This window comes from Manduca sexta, unplaced genomic scaffold, assembly GCF_014839805.1.
Source record: "Manduca sexta isolate Smith_Timp_Sample1 unplaced genomic scaffold, JHU_Msex_v1.0 HiC_scaffold_272, whole genome shotgun sequence".
NCBI classification, from domain to species: Eukaryota; Metazoa; Arthropoda; class Insecta; order Lepidoptera; family Sphingidae; genus Manduca; species Manduca sexta.
In genome coordinates this window covers 1-18,254 of record NW_023593712.1, presented here as the reverse complement: position 1 = coordinate 18,254, position 18,254 = coordinate 1, and the positions used below count along the sequence as shown (strand labels likewise).

General features: G+C 33.3%; 1 protein-coding gene and 1 non-coding gene across 2 annotated transcripts; both read right to left on the bottom strand.

The window, feature by feature from the left end:
* Positions 1-1,139: 1,139 nt before the first annotated feature.
* LOC119192383 (synaptogenesis protein syg-1-like) lies at positions 1,140-10,112 on the bottom strand (the record flags this gene model as incomplete). Its single annotated transcript, XM_037446199.1, has 2 exons — positions 1,140-1,290; positions 9,874-10,112. Coding segments are annotated over 2 exons (390 nt in total), but the record flags the coding sequence as incomplete, so codon positions are not given.
* On the bottom strand, positions 7,231-7,304 carry Trnan-guu. The gene has a single exon. It is a non-coding gene; the product is annotated as a tRNA-Asn (tRNA).
* Positions 10,113-18,254: the final 8,142 nt, after the last annotated feature.

Sequence of the window (18,254 nt, the reverse complement as noted above, 5' to 3'; positions counted from 1 at the left end):
ATTCCCCGTTTTGTAACATTTTGATTGATTCTTCGCTATTGGTCTATAAATTATAAAATACTAGCTGACCCGACAGACGTTGTCCTGTCTTAACTGCGTATGCACGCGCGCATTCTGTCGATCGCTGAGTTATTTCAAACCACCGACAGTTATGTAAAATTAATATTGTCGTTAAGTTTACAAAAAAATTCTAATTTTCCGCGCATTTTTTTGAATTTTGTCTTTCATAAGAACCTTCTCCTCACAATAACAAACACAACAACAACAAAAAATAGTGGAAATCGAGTTCAGCCGTTCACGCGTGATGGCGTGACCAAGGGAAATAGGGATTCATTTTATATATATATATATGTACATAACTGTCACTAAATTTATGTTTGTCTCCGTGATCGGGTTATCACGAAACTGGACCTAATTTGTAAGTAGGTACAGTGTATTTAAAAATGACGACTATTGAGAGACATAGTCCAGATTTTTCCTAGACTGTATTGCTTTATAGATATTGGCTGAGATCTGACACAATTATCATATACGGTAGACACTATTGAGATAAAAAATATATACATAGCATAAATTCATTATGAATATCCTTTTGATACTATACAAATACTTGTCTCAATTATTATGGCCTATGCACATGACTTTTGATACGCGTGCAGTTTCCGTTTTAGCACACACACGGTATATAAAATACTAAATAATTACTTTATGCTTCACACCAACTTAGTGTCCGTATGTCACCTGGGCCCCTCATTGAAAATCAGCGCTACAGTATCAGTCATGCTGGTACCGCAGCATGGAGCTGAATGAGGGTTCCCATTGTTGGCACAATAGGTATAATTTTGTATTTTTCTTTAAGTATATGTTTTGCTTGTCTTTGCTTGTATTGTACATGTTATACTGTTATTGTCCCAATAATAAATCTTTCTTTCTTTCAAAATAAAAAGAATTTTCTGAGGTTACAAACATTTAAAAATCATCGAATTGTAAACTCCTCTTTTCTTTGAAGTCTTTAAGATTCTCAATTTTCAATGACTCCATCCCATATTACACCTGATACATTAACTGCGCGGTAGAAACGATCGTTTTAAAAAAACGTCGTGCGTAGCGTTTAAAACTGTTTTAAAATCGTCACCTACCTTCCTCATCGCTGCCGATCATGGAGTATCGGTCATAACCGCTGAGGTTCCGATGCGTGCCCAGCCCGAAGTCGTCCTTGGTCCACTGCAGCGCGCCAACTTTGTTCTCCACTCGACACGGAAGCGTCACTCTTGATCCGATTATCGCGCTCTGTTGGGTAGAACAATTATAAGCTACAAATACAAATTCTTTATTGTAGAAGGTAGGTACTTTATGTACAGGTGGTATTAAAATATAAAAAAATATTCCAATACATTCTACCGGGATACTGTTAGTTAACTATTATCTTGCAAAAGCTTATGAACGCTTAATATTATCACTTAATTGGTATTAGAAATATTTTTATTGTTCACTTTTTTTATATCTAATCGACACTATTCTATTTGCTTTTTAAATTTTTTGGTTTGTAATCTTCATTCGCCTTCTTTTTGTTAGTCACATATTAATGCTAGGTAGATATCTCGTATAGAATACAATTCTGATTATGAGGCTCAAATATTTGATAACTCAAAGGTGTTTTTTTATCTAAGCGACATTTAACTATGTGTTTTTTAAAATTTTTGGTTTGTAATATTCATCCGCCTCCTTTTTATTAGTCACATATGCTAGGCAAATCTCACGTATAGAATACAATTCTCATTATGAGGCTCAAATATTTGATAACTCAAAGGTAATGACACTTTCCACACACCCACCACAACAACTCCTGTAAGCCAGGATCAGCAGTGGCATTTTATGACACCGTGCGATGAACCTCGGCGAGTCTCAGGGAACACTAATTAGTCTTAAGCCGCAACGAAATTAATCAAATAGAAGTATAGGAAGAAATTAGAGTTTAATTTTTCTTAAAAATCATCAATGCATGGCTAGAATTGAAATTTCGGATTCTTTAGCTACTATTTATTGACAATCATGATTCTAATCAGGCGAGCGACTTGATAAAAAAATTTACCATCTGGTCCAAGACAATAAAACAAATTCTAACATCCATTTAAAGATTCCTATAAATATAAAATATTCCGTCCAAATTCAGATCGTGGAGATAAAATGTAATGGCGCATTACAGTCCGACAGAGTGCCTATGTAAATGAGTTCAATTATACATTCAAATTTATATTGCCCTAATGTTATTTTGAAGAGGAAATATTGCTTACAAACATTAATTAGCACTGGATAAATAGATATGCTAATAGGATATATTTTATATCCGCCCGGATAGCGACCACAGTACACAAGGTGTTAAAACCCGACATGGCCCACGTTAGTCTCGCGTTCCGGGATCAGCCTGGGTATATCCGATTCCAACAGGCCGGCATAATTCTGTCAACTATCGAGGGATAACCATCTCCCGTCAGTCGACATTCTATTGGTCCCCAATCCACTTACCATCAGGTACAGTGGGGTCAGTTTGCCACGCTCGTCTAAAAAAAATCTTTTGGTCCATAAATTGGTTCTGATAAACATAATAAATAAAAAAATATAACCTTTCTCTACAGTCATCTTAAACTGTACTTCTATCTTCCCTTCCCCCGTACTTTACTTTAGCCGCCCAGCGTGATCATGACACTTGCTATTGTGAGTTTTTTTGTGCCCTACGTCAGGTACCCCATATGCTGTTTGTTTTTTACTATGAAATAAAAAATGTATTCCGATATTATCAATTCGCTTAATGGTAATCAACTCTTCTTATTAATAACACTAACAAGAACATAAGAAAGTATTTTTCGGATTTTATCGCGGTTTTAATATTTTAATTTTCTGCCACATTTCGAAGACTGCAGCCTTCATGGTCACGGGGGGACTGAGGTGTTGTTCATCCGCAAATTCAAAGTTGCAATATCTACCTACATTTTACAATTATACAACTTTTTAAATTTTAGCTGTTCGTGGTCCGATCTACACAGAATGAACTCACAATGTCTTGAAGAACGTTGGGAAAAAAATAACATATTAAAACCGCGATAAAATCCGAAAAATTGTTTAATTTTAATGTCGAAATTCAAGTCAACATAAAAAAGGTTTAATTCATTCGTCAACAAGAGATTTTTAGCCTCAAAGCCTTGCACAAATTACGATGTCCCCAATCCGAAATAGTGCTCGCTCACTGCTTGGAGGAAGTTAATAAAAATTGTTACATACCTAAATAGATTCTAATACAAGATAAATAAAATACAGTATAAAACTAAATTCTAATATTCAGAATTGACATCAATCAGTCTAGAGTTCGAGTCTAGACTACATAAAAAATAAACTTTATGACATGTTTGTCATAGATTGATATCAGTACGTACAGATGTTTCAAATGTCAAAACAACTGATTGAATTATTTTTGATAGAAACGTTGTATTGAAAGTTTTTTTGTTTGTCAATTTGATTGACGAGTGTGGATCGGGTCACCTCATCGATATATATGTACTACGTACTAGATTTGGCGTACCCATTCACTGTGTCCAACTGAATTGAACTGCAATCCATTCAAACTGACTTATGGTCAATATTGACAGCTTGTGATTGTGTACGGAGCGCTCATGATATAAGAACTCGAGTCTAAGTGTAAACCTGGATTTGAATAAAAAATATTTATCAAATAAAATTATTTGTTGTTCAAGTGAATAAATATGTTATGACAGTTTAAGAAAGTGAATAAATATGGTTGCCATTTTAGTTCAGATTTTGAACAAACAGTTTGTATGGACGTTCGTGTCTATGGAATATACGTCAATGGACCCATTGGTGACCACCTTTGTTATTGGCAGCGTGTGTTTTAGGGGGTTATGATTATGATTTCGCGATCGATATTTTGTATAAGTTTTCTATACATTGTGCCTGAGGCTGGAGTCTCAGGAGTTGCCTTCAGGTAAACGGTCGATCGTAAACACCAAGTCGTATATGCGCCATAGTGACCCACGTAAGTATGTCGCGTTTCAGAATCAGCCTATGTAGATGTAAATTTTCGATTAAATTTTCCTTTCCGGTGTAAATAGGGCGGCATAATTGTGTCGACTGCTGAGGGGTAATCGTCTCTCGACGACATTCTATTGGACACTCCACTTACCATCTGGTACAGTGTTACATCTGGTACAATATAAAAAAAAAAAATATTCTTGGACGCGTCTTTTCGATCTGACATTGGAGTGGGATGAAGAAAGAACTGAACTGAACAAGAAAATCAATGAGACTCCTTATTTACAAACATTACATAGGTACATAACGAAACAATTCAATTTTTAAGTGATGAAAAGACTGGAGAAAAATATAATATAAAAAACCGCGCTCAAATCCATATAATAATTTCAATTCAATAATACTAAGCATGTCAAGCAAACTTTATTCCGATTAGTCCATTTTTACAATCGATAAAACGATTACAATTACAAAACATGAGAAATCATTGTCTTTTAAACTATAATTTATTTTACAGTGTTCGCTCGACATACCGTATGCCTAATTACTAATTTAAAACGCAAATAAATCCTATAAATATTCATAACAATATCATTCAGGATCGGATTATAAACTATAAACAAGATTACAATCAATAAACATTAATTATATTCGGAGTACTGATTTAGTATATAGAATATTATGGGCGATAAAATTAACATTTCAAATTATACCGGCAAGCTTAGGGAAACGTTTTTTAACAATACTATTAACATTGGTGACTGATTCGATCGTGTAATTGTGTTCTGTCGCTGCGTGCGTGGTACGGCACCGCTTTGAATCCCGGGTAGGGCATTGGGATTTTCTCCTCAGAATTATATCGAATCCAGATAGAATTTCGACTGATGAAAGATGTTCCGTCGTCAGGCAATAGAATAATGCCTGTTTGAATGCCCATAAAGGACGTAATAGAGATGTTTAATTACAATACATTAAACTGTTGATATATAAAAAACAATGCTTATAAATTATAACATAATTACAGCTCTGGATTATATACTGTTCCACTGCTGGGCACGGGCCTCCTCTACTAGTGAAAGGGTTTAGGTTTTAGTCTACCACCCAGGCACAGCGCGAATTGGCAGACTGTTTATACCCTCAAAATTGTTATAGAGAACTTCTCAGGTATGCAGATTTCTTCACGATTTTTTCCTTCCCCATAAAAACTGATTATTTCTACAGCACACTAAGGTTGGTAGAGAATGCCTATGGCATTAAATCCTGTATACATTTTTATATGAAGTGCTTAATCAATAAAACAATGTAAAGAATTAGGTTAATAGTACCTAGTCTTGCCATAAATATTGTAATAAAGAAAAAAGAAAATTGTTAACTGCAAATAACATTTATTACTTTTACAGTGTGTCAGTTTAATACATAAATATAAAACAATTAAAAATATAAAAGCTTATTCGAAGTGGTCTCCATTGGCTGCAATACAGTCCTTTAAACGATGAGGCCAGTTATCAATAGAAGCACGCACTCTTTCCATGGGAAAATTCTTCACTGCCAATCGTATAGATTGTTTTAGGGACTCCAAATTATCATGGCGTTTAGAGCAAGCTGTACTCTCTAAAACTGACCACAAATCATAATCCAGCGGATTAAGATCGGGACTAGACGACGGCCAGTCTTCAGCTCTGATGAAGTCCGAAACGTTCGATTCCAACCAAGACTGCGTGGACCGAGCTTTATGACCCGGCGCCGAGTCTTGCTGGAAGGACCATACTTGGTTATTGAACATGGTGATGTTAAGGGGCTTAACTACCTTCTCAAGAATGGTATCTTGATACACTTGTGCCGATGTTTTGATACCTTTTTCACAAAAATATGGCTCAGTCACTCCTTCATAGCTAACACCCCACCAAACCATCACTGAAGTCGGATAATGTCCACGTTGCACTCTGTCGACTAATTGGGAAGCTTCCTTAGAGCTTTGAGCATAAATACGGTCATTTTGTTTGTTAAAATGTTGCTCAATTGTAAAAATTTTCTCATCCGTAAACAAAATTTTTCTGTGACCTCCCTTTGCGTACCGCTTCAGTAGTTGTTTCGATTTTACCACCCTATTCTTCTTTAAATTATCAGTTAAGAAATGGCCAGTGCGTCTCTTATAGGCTGCAAGTCCTAAGTCATCTTTTAAAATACGCGACATGGTTCTAGGTGCTATCTTCATTTCCCGAGATAAAATCTTTTGCTTTCGGACAGGATTTCTTCGAATTCTTTCCCTTACTGCTTTGACCACCTTTTTCGTACGAACACTACGTGGACGGCCAGATCTTTTCTGTCACAAACAGAGGAGGTCTCATTGTACCTATTAATAGCCCGGTACACAAACATTTTACTAATACCAAGTGTATGGAGAGTTTTAAAAATTGCATTTGGCTCCATACCTACTTTGTGTAATGCTATCACAGCGATTCGGTTCTCTTTATCACCCCACACCATTTTTAATATCGCAAAATATTTTACAATGTATTGGCGCCAAAATGAGAAAACACAATGAACAATCGTATAAAAATGACAGATTCGAAATTCAAATGTAATATTTTTTTATAATTAAGTGTAACAGTATTTATGGCCAGACTAAGTATATAAAATAATTAATCACTATACAGAGTAACAGGTGTTTCAAAAGAAGACTTTGATAAGATTTACGAAGTCGACCAACATCAAACACATAATAATTCACGAACAATAAAGATAAGGCAAAGTATTAAAATAAAGTAGATTATTAGCATAAACGATAGAGTTAAATTATCAATTCTTGATATCGCTACGACAGTAGAATTAATTAGAGCTATGGATTTCTCAGAGAATTCTATGAAAAATATAATAGTGTAAGGATTTGTTTTGTATGGTCAATGAAAACTAATATTGAAAGAAAAGAAACTTATTTTGCAACAAACACAAGTTACATAAACATAACAAACAAACAAGCGAAACAGACAAAAAAACTTAAAACCATATTTGTCACAAAAAGTCACCTATTGCTTCGTTCAATACGTATTTTGATAAGAACTGTATCATATCTGTTGTTTCATTCGGTTGTGTCTGCTTTTAATAGATTATCAAATTCTTTATCATCGTCTTTTGCATACTCTTGATTTGCTTCCAAAAATATTTAATTATTAATAACAAAATTTCCGCCCCCGGGTGGACTCGAACCACCAACCTTTCGGTTAACAGCCGAACGCGCTAACCAATTGCGCCACGAAGGCGATGGCAATATTGGTATATTTACGCTATATGTCCGTATTTCAGTACATATCTTATTCCTCTTTGAAATATCTAAATGGAGATAAAAATATGACAAATTAATTATTTAAAAAACCGCCACAATGCATAATGCCTCGTTCTAGCAGGAGGTAGTGAATTCAGAATTTGCATTATTTATTGATATATTAATAAGAATATTGAACAATATAACAAGCTTTAAGGATTTATGTTCCCGTGAATGTAAGACATTGAAATAAAATTATTTTACAGATTTTATACTATTTATACTGAGGTACTGAGGACTCAATCTCCCCGTGACAATGATGGCTACAGTCTTCGAAAAGTCGAGAGAAAATTATAATATAAACTGCGGTTAAACCAGAAAAAAGTTTTATATTAATAACAAACTGTAAAAAATATGGAGATTACATTGACACGCATTTACATACATACATACATAACATCACGCATTTATCCCCGAAGGGGTATGCAGAGGCGCAACTAGGGCACCCACTTTTCGCCAAGTATGTTCCGTCCCATGATGTGATAGGGGGCGAGCCTATCGCCATATCGGGCACAAATTCCAGACTCCGGGCTGATACTGAGCAGAAAAACCCAAATATCACTTTGCCCGACCCGGGATTCGAACCCAGGACCTCAGAGCGCTATTGTACCGGACATTTATATTATATATTTTGAGTTGATATTACAGGCAATAAAGAAATTGATAATTTAAGACTCAACACATAGTAAGTATAGCAGAGGCTGACCGACTCTATGAAATACCACGTAAAGGTAGTGTTGCGGGTAGTCAAAGTTAAAATTCGGGCTAGGATATTTCAATAATGTTTTCGTTGAATTAAGAAGAAAAAGGAGATAATTTAAGCACTGGGAAGTAACACAAGGTAAGTAGCAGACCCTGAATGGACCCGTTTAGCCAAAGATCGAGTCTCATGAACTCCTTAGAGGCCTTTGTCGTAGAACAAGCTGTTGCAAAAAACAAACCGATTGCCAATATTAAGTAATAGTTATTGTCATAAATTGTTAGATAAATAAGTTATAAGATATTGTAATTAGCAGTAACATCAATAAAGGCTTATTTTATGTTTTATTTATTTGAATTAAAGGTATCTAATACAATTGAGATTAGACGATAGACTATATTGCATTAGATTTTAACTTTAAACAGTGATTCAAATTTATGACAACTTACATTGTCTAACAAATAAACTACTTAAAATTTTATTACCACCCAAACTCAGAGAGTACTAGACGTTTTCAGTTAATTTCAGAACAGAATTTCATTCAGATTTAGTATTATCATTAACTCTAACTTCTACCTTTAATGTCTTAAGACGCCTCGTAGACTATCAAGCTATAAAATATAATGCTGTTTGAAGGTACAGTAAATCCAAATAATGTTATTGACAAAATGTTGTTAAATATCTCATAAAGTTTATATATACCACTATTTTACTGCTTGATGCTTTTACTGGACCACTGCAATATCTATTTGTGCCGCCAAGCAGCAGTGTGTAGTCACTGTTGTGTTCCGGTTTGGAGGACATTGTAGCTAGTTTAACTACTGGACATAATAAGACTTAACATCTCATGTCTCAGGATGTCGAGCGCAGTGGAATACCAAACTAATACTTTGTAATTTCAGGTGTTGGAGGGTGTTTCTACTGTTTATGGGCGGTCGTACCGCTTACCATCAGGCGAACGGCAAGCTCGTCTCGTCATTCAAAGCAATGAAAAGAAGACCAAAAGTTTCCAAACTTTTATTCTTATAGAGCCCTTTCAAAATTTTCCTGGTTCCAGTGGACTCCCTGCAGTTAAATATTTTACCATATTACCCAGAAAGTTTTTACAAGTAACAGTCGCTGAGCTTCTTAAAACATTATCTGCCTACATTGATAGGCGAAGTCAAGCCAAAATTTTGGTTCTTTACTATCAAAACGCGATAAATTTTCATGGAACCGCGCTTACTAATTTCAAATCAAATTCGGTCACACCAAAGTAGACCCTCGTTGAGTCTCCTGTGAACCCCTGGGCCACCTGGACCACTGGGAATCAATGATATAGACTGATGAATACTTCGTCATTTAGTGACCGTGTTTCATCTTTTAATATAACTACTGTATCTTAAACTATTTCTTCAGTTAAAGTTACGTGTCCATCTAAATATATACTTTTACATAGATCAGCTTAAATACCGTACATTGCCTCATCTATATTCCACTTGTTTATTAAATAACATATAATTGAATAGAATAATGATTGTGTTGCGTATTGAGGGCAAAGTTATTTCATCTGACCAGAATTCAGTGTAGGCCATCAAGTTAGCCGTAAGTTTTCTTGATTTAATAACTTATAATTTGCTCACCACCAGCCTCATTTATTATACTCTTTAATCTATTAAGATAATAAACGTTATCTAGTTTCTACTTAGATTCACTATCAATCATAATAAGTATACTAAGTAGGTATATAGCGTATACCTGCAAGTTGAAACTATTATTTTTGTAATTATTTTTGAACATGGTCTACATATTCAAAAAAAATAAATACCTGATCCTGTGGCTCCATGGCGAACCTCTGCTCCTGGTGTCCATGACAACCGGCAATCAGTACAAACAGCACCAGCACATCCGGCCGCCCGCTCCATTTCCGTTGTTTATTTACGGAGATCCTGCGCGCGCGCAGCCCTACCGATTCTCGCGCTTTGTGTGTTGCCGCCATTTCAGTTTTGGTACATATTGACTGCACTTGTTTGGAGGTCATTTGTGATGTGTTCATATGAATGGCATCTGGAATAATAAAAGGTTAGGATCAAATATTTATTACCTTTTACTGGAAGAATATATGTGATCATTCATGCTATTCTGTTTTTTTTTTTTTGTTATAAAATTATTTTCTCACTCACAATCATTACAAAAATTTTCATGGTGACAATATAGGGTAACTATTACTAATGTAAAATAAAAAAAAACAATTATAAACCAAAATAAAACATTAAGTTAATAAATACTAATTATTAGGTATAACAGAATAAATAACAACATATTTGCCAATTCACTTCACTTAAATTGATATTACGCCCTAAATATTATTTCCATCGGAATTTACCCCATTTCCTCTCTTTACCTTGATCACCATTCTATTTTTAACCGACTTCAAAAAAGGGAGAGGTTCTCAATTCGACCTATCTTATTAGAACTGCAATATTAATAGATTACGTACTTAATTCCTTTTCTACTTTTTTCTCTACGTTAGCAAGTTTAGATTACATTTCTAAAATTAACGTTCCGTCCCTTATATTCAATAGATGTTGGAAGCCCCTCAATCGCTTCTTATGCGGATGCATTCTTCCTATAGGAACTGTAATGACATCCTCCGGATATCCTGAAAATAGACCCGGCAAAGGAAGTAAATCTTACTGATTTGTGTTGAAAATGGAAATAGGGAAAGATAAAGGAAGTAAAACATTTAGAAAGTATAAGATATCTAGCATATGTGCTCGCAACTTCATAAGAGTTAAATACGGTTCCGGAGTAATCCTTCTGTAGAAAACCATAAAACCGTTTTGTTTTTTCTGAATAAAGATTAACCTATGTATTATGATCATTTCTAAAATCTATATATTGTACTGATACCATGGACATCAATTTTGTCGAACACAAATGGAAACTAAACCTGGACACAGTAACAAATGCAAACAGGGAATCATTAAAGCTAAATATCATTCACAAATACATACAGTTACTCAAATACTAAATGATAAAATATAAAAGGCGCCAAAACCAGTTTGAAATACAAGCAAGAAAGGATATGCATAATTTATTGTGACAAAGTATTTGTGTTAGCATATATATTTTTTTTTATTGACATTCAATTTGGAGGCGAAAGAATGTTGTTTTTAATCCTTAATGTTGTCAATTTAATTATTTTTTGTATAAGATTTTTATGACTGTTTTAGCGATTTGGAGTACGATAAAGTGATAATAACAAAAATTTATTAACGGCCGATTTTAAAAATCGAACCCAATTTAAATTTTCGAACAGATCCCGAGAATAGGCCAAAGTATACATGTCAAAAACGTTGTTCTTATCGGTCTATTTTGAGATATATAATAAAAAACGGTTAGAATTGTTTGTTGAAATACGATAAATAGATACAGAAATAAATTTATTATCCAAATATTACACTTCTTATAAGGTGGTAGCTCAAGGTCCATTTTCATACATTTTGTTTCGGCTTTAATCTGGGTAACTAAACAAGTATTGGCAAGTAAAGAATTTAAATTCACGTCTAGTTAGTGATTAGATCTCGCAGTTGAAAGAAATATGTAAAAATAATTAATAATCATGGATATTTCGGCCTTTAAAATTTAATATGACGAAATTTTAAAGGCAGAAATATCCATGATTATTAATTATTTTTACATATTTCTTTCAACTGCGAGAACTAATCACTAACTAGACGTGAATTTAAATTCTTTACTTGCCAATACTTGTTTAGTTACCCAAATTAAAGCCGAAACAAAATGTATGAAAATGGACCTTGAGCTACCACCATAAGAACTGACAACAATGTCCACACTAGGCTTATATCGTGGCCATCAAAAAACATCAAATCAAAATGGTAGTCGTGCTTGAGAAGTTACGATTCCGCATTCAAATTTTACCTTTTATTTAGTTTAATAAAGATGTTAATACGCATACGGCGAAAACTTCAGACCGTTTTAATAATTTCTAGGTTAAGAATTAATCAAAATATCATTAAGTATATTATACGTGTTCCAACTTCTGCACTAGTTGCTTTTAAATATAAAATAATTTAAAAATAGCTTCATTCTAGAGGTTATTCTTTACAAACAAACTTTTTCTAATATTAATATAGCTCACACACATCCTTGTATAATTGATTTCAACATTGACAGCGTGTGGTAATGTACGGAGTGACGCTCATAATAAAAGAACTCGAGTCTAAGTGTAAATCTGGATGTGAATAAAAAATATTAGTGAAATAAGTAAAATTATTTGTTGTTGAAGTGAATAAATAGGTTATAACAGTGACGTTTTGGTCGCCATTTTAGTTCAGATTTTGAACAAATAGTTTATATGGACGTTCGTGTCTATAGAATATACATTAATGGGTATATCATAAACTATTTAATAACATAAAGATCATCCACTTCATTGAAGAAGCTGTTAGCCAACGGAATGAAGTTCGAAATTCCTCGTGTCGATAATGTGCGCGACACATGTTACAGCCATATGTTACCGTTATCACAGAGATAGTGGCCGTGGATGTGACAAAACTGTGTTAAATTAATAATTATCAATTATTTTAGGGACGTTTTTAACTTATACCTTTATTGACGGATTTAAAACGACGTTCCCTACGTAAAGTATCGAATCTGCAAAATTGCTTTTTTGTCCTTATTAAAATGAACTGAATTTATTTAAGACAATAAGGATCGAACTGCTTATGGCCATGGTAATATAGCACTAAACAAGCGATGTATATTCGACAGACCCTACGCATAGCGACCGTCGAAAAAATATGGAGATTTTCAATTAGACGGTTTTTATGTTTGTCACCTCAGAATTTTTACTGGGTGAGCCGATTTTGATGATTCTTTTTATTTTAAAGTTTGTGCTTCCCGTGTTGTCCCATATAATGTCCTTGTTGTTGGACGCTTGACTTCGGAGATATATTAGAAAATTTAAAAATATGTCGGTGACTAATTAAAATTGCTAGTTCTCGTACATTTGTTCATTTATTTATCTAACTTAACCAGCAATTGTAATTAGGCACCGACTCCAAACTTGATGACCAGTATATAGAAAATGTAAAATAATTTTTTGGTTTGTGGTGATTTTTGGAGGCGGTATAACTTTTTGTTAAAAAGATTTTTTTTATTTCTTTAATAAAACTTACATTTTTTCCATATAAAATTACCACGTCAATGTAAGTAGAACGGTGCTAACCTAGTTGGGTGTGAAACGGACTGCCTGCGAATGGAGAGGTGTATTTAACTTAGCGTCCTAGCTTTCGCATTGCGGAGCGAATTTCTGTGGCATTTAATACAGCCCGTACTCTCGAACATCTTAAGATGATGATCTCAGTACCAATGGCGAAGGTGACATTTTTAAAAGGTAACCCGAAGCAAAAGAAAGTTGCCTTTTGCCATATCGTGGCCAATTTAATAAAAAACAAAAATTAAGACGAACATCAATAAACCTAAAAGGGAAGCCGATAGAAATCGGGTTGTATCAAATGTACTGTGCTCAGTACAGTACCATGATTTTGTTATTCAAAGTTGTTCATGACTTTCTTTATAACCATGAAGTTAATCATTCTTGTGTCAGTATAAAAAGTTATTGGTTGCATTCGCATACACTAAATTATATACAGCATAGATCTAGATCAAATGATTAAATTCCAAAGGAACTTGTAATGCGAGTTGATTATGCAATGCAATAAATTTAATATATTACCATAATCTATACTAATATATAAAGCTGAAGAGTTTTTTTGTTTTATCGAATAGAAAACCCAATATCACTACCCGACTCATGATCGAACCCGAGACCTCGCACTGCCGTAATACAACTACGTCACCGAGGCAGTCATCAATAAAATATATATCATGTTTGTTTATCATATTTAATTCACTACAATTTGTTAAAACAAATATTACTTTAAGGCGATACCTCAAGGTCCATTTTCATACATTTTGTTTCGGCTTTAATCTGGGTAACTAAACAAGTATTGGCAAGTAAAGAATTTAAATTCACGTCTAGTTAGTGATTAGTTCAAAATTTAATATGACGAAATTTTAAAGGCAGAAATATCCATGATTATTAATTATTTTTACATTTTTCTTTCAACTGCGAGAACTAATCACTAACTAGACGTGAATTTAAATTCTTTACTTGCCAATACTTGTTTAGTTACCCAGATTAAAGCCGAAACAAAATGTATGAAAATGGACCTTGAGGTATCGCCTTAAAGATAAAATATAACGAGCGGTGAAAGCCGTACCGTAATGCAACTACGCCACCAAAGCAGTCATCATTAAAACAAATATTTATCATTTTTAATCAATAAAACATTTTATATCATATTTATTTATCATATTTAATTCACTACAATTTGTTAAAACAAATATTACTTTAAAGATAAAATATAACGAGCGTGGAATCCAACAAATTAAATTGCTATAAACATCCTGCTTTCCACCGGCGCTTTATTTCTTACAAATAAAATTAGTCCAATTAAATTAATTACCTCATTTAATTTAATTAATACGGATGGGTATCCATAACGCAATTAAACAATTTCATTAATTTAATGCAATGTCTTTTATTCCATTGGAATGGTTATTGCTTTTTTGTTGATTAGAATATTCTTGTTTTGTTTATTTTGTTAACTGACTTTTAAAAAAGAACGTTATTTTGATGTGTATTTTTTTAAATGTTTGTTGCCTCAGAACTAAGTTATTTCTGAACCGATTTGGAAAATTATTTTTTTATACGAAAGAATATACCGTTCAGATTATTTATGAAATATAATAAAATTTTGTTAAAAACTTTTTATCAAAAATTTAAGTATACCGCCTTCAAAAACCACTAAAAACAAAAAAATGTAACATTACCTATATACTCGTTACCAGTTTTAGAATCAGTGCGTAATAAATATTAAACATTAGTCATTTAAATTGCTAGTTATGCTAGATAAATACATGAACTATACGAAAACAATGTAGGTATAATTTTTGTTGAAAGAGTTTTTTCTTTTTTGTGTTAGTAAAATCAGTATACGTTAACGACATCATAGTTGACGACATAATTTTAAGATTTTTCTGATGTATCTTCAAATTCAAAGGTCTAACAATATAGGACCACACGGGAAGCATCAGCTTTCAAAAAACAAGAATCATCAAAATCGGTTCACCCAGTCGAAAATTTTGAGGTTACAAACATAAAAATCATTGAGAACCTCCTCATTATTGAAGTCCGTTAAATATGTTATAATGAGACGAAAGAAATTGTCTTCTGGGAGACTAATGTATATAATAAGAAACAGAGCAAAATTGCAAAAAATAGTGTGACATTGCACTGTTTTCGTAGGTTGGTGGTCTTTTACACCATATGGACTTTTTACAATAACCTAACACCCATTGATTGTTTTAATTATTGCATCATAAAAACTGACAAAAACCACGCTCGTGTCCCTTCCATTAACGGGTAGCCATGTGGCGTTCAAATATTGTTCCGAATAGGGTTGTCAACATTATCTAGAAGTACCTGATATGATTATGAAGTTTTTTATTATAATTCTTAAAAATATAAATCAGCTGAAATACTGTCACCTATATTTTATCGTTAGAAATTAAAGGGATTTTTTATCTTAATCTACATAAAAAAGAAAAATATTAAATTTACTAATATTTTTACGTGAAATGAAAACAGCGATTTCTGTCCCTTATTATTAAAAAATATTTTAGCATTAAAATAAGAAACGATTTTTTCAAATATAGAATATTGGTTTATAACATACCTAACTACATTTATGCTTTCTTTTATAATATTCCTTTTTTATGAATAGTTTTATGGCCAGTGCGTAATAATTTTAAAAAAGATGCCAACCCTAATTCCAAAGCTTATTTTTTTCAATAAGTACTCGTAGTTACCGCGGCTGCGTGCAACATGTTAATATTTCGGCGGATGTCTCATTTGTTTATGATTCGTTCTCTTAGAAAGGGTCAATTTTGGTTATTTATAAGATATTTAATATCTATTTATACATATTACAAAATAAAGTCCCCAAAAGCTGACTGCCTCGGTGGCGTAGTTGTATTGCATGTCCGGTACAATAGCGCTCTGAGGTCCTGGGTTCGAATCCCGGGTCGGGCAAAGTGATATTTGGGTTTTTCTGCTCAGTATCAGCCCGGAGTCTGGAATTTGTGCCCGATACGGCGTTAGGCTCGCCCACTATCACATCATGGGACGGAACATACTTGGCGAAAAGTGGGTGCCCCAGTTGCGCCTCTGCATACCCCTTCGGGGATAAAATGCGTGATGTTATGTATGTATGTATGTAAAGCTGTCTGTATGTGATCGATTTTCTCAAAATCTACTGAACGGATTTTTGTACGGATTTTACTAAAAGATAGTGCAATTCTTAAGGAATGTTTAGGTTGATAGTACATTACGGTTTTATGTAAATTGACTGAAATATAACGATTACTATAGAAGAGGTCACGTGTTTGTAAAATCTCATGTTTAAGTAGTATATCCAGAAATTTAAATCATGTAATTAGTATAGAGGTTGATGTAGCTTAGAACTGTACGGTCTTTTGTTTAAATTTTAAGTGAATTTGTGCGAATTATGTTTTGCATTTTTATTTCCAACATTACCTTCTTAATACATTCATATAAATACTTTGATACCTTTTTGGCAGATTGTAATGCTGCATACTAACAATTAGCTACAAAAGTGGTCGCGGATTCGTTATCAAATTTGTGTGGGTCCAAAATTACTTTACTAACACACAATCAAACCCTGTTTGTACTATATACGATAGCTTTATGTATGAAAGATTTCGGGATAAATAGTAAACCATAGCACTCAGACATAACGTAGCTTCCTATTCATCATCATCACTTCAGCCGGGAATCGTCCACTGGTGGATATAGGCCTCCCACATTGAGCGCCACAGGGACCGGTTCTGGGCCGCCCTCATCCATCGAACTCCGGCGACCCTCACCAGGTCTTCGGTCCATCTCGTGGGGGGCCTGCCTACGCTGCGTCTCCCGGGAGAGCTTTTATTAGCGAAAAAATCAAAATCGGTTTGGTTCCTGAGATTAGCGAGTTCAAAGTCTTCAGCTTTATACATTAGTATATCGTCGCTGTAGGTGGAGAACTAAATATCTCAAAATTTCTAGTTTCGAGATAAACGCGATTAACTGTTTTTTTTTTCGTTATTTTTAAGCATTACTAAAATACTATAAATAATTTTAATGTCAGTATTTTTATATATCTTGGGTCTTATTATCTATTATATTATGCATTAACAAAAAACTCTGACCTGAAGAATAAAAATATAAAAAAATTAAAACTTCTTATTTAATTCTGCCACAACAATGTTTTGTAAGTCTGCTGAAGTAAACTAAATAACTCGTATAGTTATTTAGTTTTGCCACACTAGAAACCATAATATGGTAAAGTAATTATAAGGTTAAATAATTAAAATTATACAGTTTATTAAAGTGAATACCATTAGGATTTTCAATGTCTAAATTAAACAAATCAAGTTGTTTAGTTCTTCTACACACTTGATTAATTTTGTTTACAAACAATAGACTCGAGGAAGAATTAAACAACTCATTTTATGTAATTTCTTTACTATTGAACAGATTATAAGTCGCAGTTTATTGATTTTATTATTTACTTTTTCTACAACAAAATATATATTATTTGAATATATTTATTTCTTCACTTTTAACATAAAGAAGCTATAATTTCGAAACGGGATAAGATAATGAAATGCTTGTTAGGCCAAAATACGCGCCATGTTTTGGGCAACACAAAAGTGATGAAAGTCCAAAATGGCCAAAATTCGAGTTATTTAGTTCTCCACCTACAACGACGATATATCTTAACAAAATAATGACGTATTCCAAAATTGAAAATTTGGGGGAATCGTCTAAAAACTAATTTCTTTTGGTGAAATTTACTTTTCCTTCTTTTTTTCATGCTATAGGCTTCATTTTTACCTATCTTTAACAGGTTCATTTTATAGCAACTTAAAAAAAAGGTCGCAAATAAATTCGTTTCTTTGACAATTCCCCACAAATTAACAATTTTGGAATAGATCATTATTTTATTAAGATACCGATAGTAAGTAACCGTTATTATTTTGCCATGTAAGGTCCTT